We start from the raw sequence: 5,977 nt of genomic DNA, 5'->3' as shown, positions 1-5,977 counted from the left end.
CGGCGGGCGCACCGGACGGCCGGGGGAGCAGGTGGCAGGGCGCGCGGCCAGCCGGCCCCGGGCGCCAGAATCCGGCGCTGCCGAGCGGGGAGGGCGCAGCGCCCACCGCAGCCTGCAGTTTTCCCGGGACGTCTGGGCGCCCATGACGGCGGCGGCGACTGTGCTCAAGGAGGGCGTGCTGGAGAAGCGCAGCGGCGGGCTGCTGCAGCTGTGGAAGCGGAAGCGCTGTGTGCTCACCGAGCGCGGGCTGCAGCTCTTCGAGGCCAAGGGCACCGGCGGCCGGCCCAAGGAGCTCAGCTTCGCCCGCATCAAGGCCGTGGAATGCGTGGAGAGCACCGGGCGCCACATCTATTTCACGCTGGTGACCGAGGGAGGCGGCGAGATCGACTTCCGCTGCCCCCTCGAGGATCCTGGCTGGAACGCCCAGATCACCCTGGGCCTGGTCAAGTTCAAGAACCAGCAGGCAATCCAGACTGTGCGGGCCAGGCAGAGCCTCGGGGCCGGGACCCTCGTGTCCTAAACCGCACAACTTGCCATCTTACCTTCATGCTCCGCACCCTCCCCACCACGTGGTGTACGGAGGTCAAATCAGGTAGGCCCCTGGAGACTGAACCCTCCTTTCTCTCCTTCTCTTTCCCTTATGGTGAAAATGGGGGACTCCTACCAGCATTCCACGTCAAAGCTGAACGACCCTAGGGCCGCCAGGGAGTAGGAGCTTAGGAGTCTGAGCAAAGGAGGCCAAGAGCTGGACTTTCCCCTGGGGCCCCAGGCAGGAGGGTCGTATGTGCCCCAGGTGACAGAGAGGAAGATGGTGGGATGGGCCTCCCTACAGGTTGGTTCTGCCCTGGCTCTGGTGGAGGGAGGCTGGCCTGCGCATTCCCTTAAGGCTTCCCAGCAGAAAGACAGTCTCCTTCAGTTAGCAGAGTCATTGGGAACAGAACCCAGCTCCCAAGGTGGGCCCTTAGGGGGAGGGTTTGACTAGGCTGGGCCAGGGCTCCACTACCCATTCTTGACAGTGGATATCGGGTCCTAGGGCTGAGCTGCTGGCAGACCAGAGGTGTTGGAGGGTGGGCAGGCCAGGCCAGAGGCCAGGCCACCGATACCAAGGGGGAATGGGCCTGTCCGCCTGCCTCTGAGTGCCAGCCAATGCCCAGCTGGGCCAGAAGAGGAGAAGCTGGAGAAGGGGGTGGGGCATTGGGGCAGGGTGGGTGGAGGGGTGCAGGATGGGGTCATGATTTGTTATTTGTGATGTCTTAATCCTCCTTGAGCAGTAGGGCAGGGGATGAGGGGCGGGTTTGTGGTCAGGAAGGCCCAGGGGAGGGACCAGGAATAGAACCTAGAAGCCCTGGCTCCCAGCCCTGTGCCCTCTTACCCAGATGCCACTCCCTCCCCGTGGGAACCACGAGTAGGGCCGAGAATGGAATTATACCACTCAGGTTTTCATTTCTCCGGTGGAAACCTATATCTCCTCTCATACCATCTCACCCTCCTGCCCCGCAGTTCTCCACCTTGCCAAGGAGAGTCCCGGTGAGCCTGGAGCCCCACCCAGTGTCATATACCCCTTTGACCCTCCTGTTGACTGTTGACCCTCCTGTTGAGGATTAGCCGAGAGGGAGGGAGACCTGCTGTACTGAGAACTGGTCCATATTGATCCCTCAGGCCTCAGGGGGACTCGGAGGAAGCAGTTTCCTCCCCTGATCACAGTGTGTTGTACAAATCCTATTTTCTACCTTTCTCCTGATGTGGAGAAGGTCGGAAAGCTCTGATGGAAAGCAGCTCATTGTGGATACTTATCTCAGTGTCTGCCCCTGCCCTAACTGCTGCTCTTTCTTGCCAGCTCTCCTGCCCCTTTTGGCTCATGGGAGCGTGACTGTGTCGAGGCGGAAGCCATGGTCACGTGGAGGAGACGCTGGAGCTGAAGGAATGGATGGGGCCCGGGGAGGAGGGCAGAAGGCCATGTGGGGCTGAGGATGAAGATTCAGCCCCTGGACACTCTCAGAGTCTCCGGACATTCCCAGCTCAGGGCTTTGCAGCCACAGCCTGACGTACAGATGGTGATGGAGAGCTGGCATCCAAGCACCCTCCCCTCGGCGGCCCCGTCATCTGGTTGCAGACTGTCGTTAGTCCCCAGCTTGTGCCATGCCGCGAGGAGGACATTTCCCCATGGGGTGCCAAGCCAGTGCCTCAGGACTCAGGAGGCCAGGCTGGTACCCCGGGGAGGAACCAGCCTGGCATCACTTCTGGACTCACCTTGGTGGGGGGAGCTGATGGGCCCTGAGGCCCACACTTGAGGGTCTCCTGCTGCTTAGGTCCTTCTGGGACCCCCACCCATCCAGGCCTTCTCTTTGCACACTTCGCTCCCCACCTCTTGCCCATCTTCCCCCCCCACTGTGGTGCTAGGCCTGGAGGTGGTGGGGGTGGGGTGGGGGTTTGGCCATTACCATTTCATGCCTATCCCAAAATGAAGAGTCCCCGCAAAGGGCAGTGACCACACTGTTTGCTGAATGGAGTTCTTTGCCCACAAAGACCCAGTGCTTGGAGCATCCCTCTCCTACCCCCGCTTCTCCACTCCATAACCCGTTCTGAGATCTCCGGCCTGGGTGGGGAGAGACACTGCAGCCCTAGGAGGCACGACCTCAGCGGTCCTAGGAAGGAGGGACCGTAAGGCCTGGACTGAGGGATGTTCTACCGGCCAACTCAGTCTATGTAGCTGCTTTTCCAGAAGGCCATGCCGCCCCTGCCATCCTGGGAGGTGGCTCAGCTTTCTGAGCAGAGTTGGTCTCCCTGTCATTTATATACTCAGGCTTCATACATTTATGCAGTAAGTATTCCTTGCTGGATGGTTTAAAAGGAATGATTACAGCACAGGAAAAGCTGAAGTCCAGAGAAATAGCTGCCTGAGCTACACAGAAACTCATCGGGTAACCCTCGAGATCTTTCCATGTTGTGGTCAGCAGTTTACTCTGCCCTCCTTTCCTCCGTTGCCCACCACGTCTGGCCTTCCCTGTGGCAAAGCAGCGGCCTACTTCAGAGTCTCCAGAAGGAACGAGGGGGCTGTGTGGCCCCCTTCAACAATTTGAAGTCTCTTTAATAACCTCTTTGTGCTTCTGACCTGTTTTGTTCCCCGTCAGATTTCTCCTACTGTCCAGCCAAGACCTCCCCATCCTATGTCCCAGTACCTTAGAGTCCTCGGGAGTGCCTTGTTCATCTGCTACGAGCACCGCATCTCACAAGTGACAAAGAACTTACAAATTACAAGAGAGTTTTGACAAATATCTCATTTATTACCTCATTAGGCTGTATCCCTGTTTCATGGATAGCTTAGTCCCAGCATCGCAAACAAGCATCATCTTCCACGCCACCCCTGGTATGTGCTGAGCAAGACCTGGGCTCCCCTTGCATGCTGTGGTCAATTGGTGACGTCTGTCATGGGCTTGGGGAGAAAGATGGTGAGGATGGCCGCACTTGGGTGGCCGGGTGGGGGGGGCGGTTTGGCGAGAAGATGATGGGGTCTCCACCCCTTCTTTGTTGGAGCCATGTGAATGGGAAAGGGTTAGCATCTCTGTTCTATAAGACGGCCTCTAAAATAGAATCCTTGCTCTTCAAATCGAACTGAAAGGCTGCTGATGGTGGGGATTCAGGCATAAAGAAAGAAAAGAGGTATCCAGACCCTCAGAAGTGGGAGAGTGGGAGCAGGTGGGAGTGGATGCAGGCAAATACGTACTCCTAGATGCCTCTTCGCTGCCAGCGCTGTGCTTGGCACTGGTGATGCAGAGATGGGGAACACAATCTGACCCTGCCCCGAGAAGCCCTGAGTCTGGTAGAGAGATAAAATGCCAACTGGTGCCTGTAGAGCTGGTGTGAGCATCCCGGGGAATGGTGGGCTCTGCCTTCTCTGCCCAGCACTGTGTTAGCCTCACTGGTGTTTGCCAGATCATTCTGAGAGCCTGGCTGCAAAGGCCAGTGGGGGCACAGCCAGCATGGGGTGTCCAGGGGCAGGGGGCACACGGAGCAGAGGAAGAAGCAGGCTCTGGTTTCTGACACTCCCTGCCTTTCTGGAACAGAGCCCTGTTGGTTCCACTTGTGCTTTCGTTCCTGCCCAAACCCAGCTTCAGTTTCTCCCCGTGCTGGGAGAGCCCTGGCCCCTCTGATGGGTGTGCTCCAGTTAGAACCCCTAGCACAGACCCTAGAATGTAGTAGGCCCTCAGTATACATTAATAGAGGTGGGGGTTGTTGCGATGGGGAAGATCACTTCCTACCACTTGTAAGAGAGTCCCATGGCTTCCGGAAGGCTCCAAGAAGTCACAGCACAGGGATTGGAACCTTACACCCTGAATTTATGTTTTTGTTTTTGTTGTTTTTAAAGATACGTGACCTTCGGGGAGTCTTTGTCTTCCTGCTGGGGAGGGAGACACCCTGCTTTGTGACTTCAGGGGTGTTTTCACTGCTCTGGCAACTCTAGATTCTAAAAATGGATCATAGGCCCTCACCCTAGGAATGCTCGGCTGGACCACAGAGTAGGGTCAAGGCCTCTTTGGGGGCACAAACAGGCCCCGACAGTGCCGGCAGACATGTTTGAGATGGAAAAACTGCTCGGTTGGGCCTGAGGATGCCGTGAGGCCAGGGAGGGGCTGCTGCTTTCTCTCCCCCTGCCCCGGCAGCCCCGGCCTCACCCCTGCCTGATGCGTGAGTCATCGATGGGAAAATGAGAAAGGGCAAGTCCCAGCCCAGCAACTGGGAGTCCTATGAGGCTAGGGGTGGGGAGACAGAGGGGAGAAGGGATGGGCTTGCTTGGGTCAGGGTGAGCTGAGGTTGGGGCTAAGGCTTTGGCAAGAGTGAGCCTGTTGCCAGGGTGAGAAGGAAGACAAGCGCAAGGAGCCAGAATTGGAGCCCACAGGCAGGCACTGTAGCAGGAGGGAGTGAGGCTAAATCTGTAGGGCATATCTGGTTACAGGTCTGTAATCTGGCCTTTCCCGGAAGTTAGGGCTGGAGAGGTGCTGTGGGCAGTTGTCCTACCAGGCCCAGGGACCCAGGTAAGACTGTGTGTCCCACTGTGCGCCAGGCTGCTGGTTGGGAGGCTGCATAGCCCTGGTTTGGCCTCCAGTCTCTGTTCCAGGCCGCATGCCACGGTCCCCTAGTGTGTTCTGTCCAGAATGCAATTCATTCTCGTGTTTCAAACCTCCAGGGGCTTGCCCACTACGATGGAGGCAGTCCAGGCTCCTTGGAGGTGCTCTCTCCACAGTCAGGGCCCTTTGTAATGCACCTGTCTGCACGGTCCCCACAGCCAGGGCCCCTGCACGCAGCCGACCCCATTCCAGGCTGGCAAAGGCTGTCTCACACTCCCAGGCCTTCGCACCCACCTCCTCCTGCACATTGTTGCAGTGTTGGCTCACCACCTCGGAGGGGCCTCCTCTACTCTGCCTACGGTCCAGGCTGGGTAGCTGCTCTCTCCTCTGTATGCTCATAGTTTTTCCATTACTCACCCTCCATTGCTGGCTTACTCGTCTGCCTGCTGTACTAGGTGGTCAGTGCCTGTCATTTGTGTACTCCTGCTATCTCACAGTATCTGGCACACAGCAGGTTCTTAATGATAATAATGGCAAACGGTATTAGTGCTTACTTTGTGCCCAGCATTGATCCAAGAACCGTACAATTATTGAATCGTGTCGTGCTTCAGCAACTCTGTGAGGTGGGTGTTCCTCATAACTCCCGTGTTTTGCGTTAAGAAACTGAGGCCCAGGGGTGCCTGGGTGGCTCCGTCGGTTAAGTGTCCGGCTCTTGATTTCGGCTCAGGTCATGATCTCACGGTTGTGGGATTGAGCCCTGGGCTCCACACCCAGCGTGGAGATTCTCTCTGCCTCTCCCTCTGCCCCTCCCCTGCTCACACCTACATGCTCATGCTCTCTCTCACTCATTCTCTCTCAAAGAAAAAAGAAAGAAAGAAAGAAAGAAAGAAAGAAAGAAAGAAAGAAAGAAA

At 57.3% G+C, this 5,977-nt stretch overlaps 1 protein-coding gene across 2 annotated transcripts in view; it reads left to right on the top strand.

Moving 5' to 3' along the window:
* Positions 1-3,612, top strand: part of PHLDA3 (pleckstrin homology like domain family A member 3) — a 5,200-nt gene extending 1,588 nt beyond the window's left edge. Inside the window, exons 2-3 of one of the 2 annotated variants that reach the window (XM_040462343.1) lie at positions 29-592; positions 1,838-3,612. In XM_040462343.1, coding sequence (XP_040318277.1) covers positions 29-520 — 492 coding nt within the window. In that variant the 3' untranslated portion in view covers positions 521-592; positions 1,838-3,612. Of the gene's footprint in view, positions 1-6; positions 593-1,837 lie in introns of those variants that run through there. The other variant, XM_040462344.1, reaches the window with a different exon arrangement.
* The last annotated feature ends 2,365 nt before the right edge of the window (positions 3,613-5,977 follow it).

Source organism: Herpailurus yagouaroundi, unplaced genomic scaffold, assembly GCF_014898765.1.
Source record: "Herpailurus yagouaroundi ecotype Mexico unplaced genomic scaffold, PumYag 308, whole genome shotgun sequence".
Lineage (NCBI taxonomy): Eukaryota > Metazoa > Chordata > Mammalia > Carnivora > Felidae > Herpailurus > Herpailurus yagouaroundi.
The sequence above is the reverse complement of the archived record's forward strand: the minus strand, read 5'-3'. Positions and strand labels throughout refer to the sequence as shown.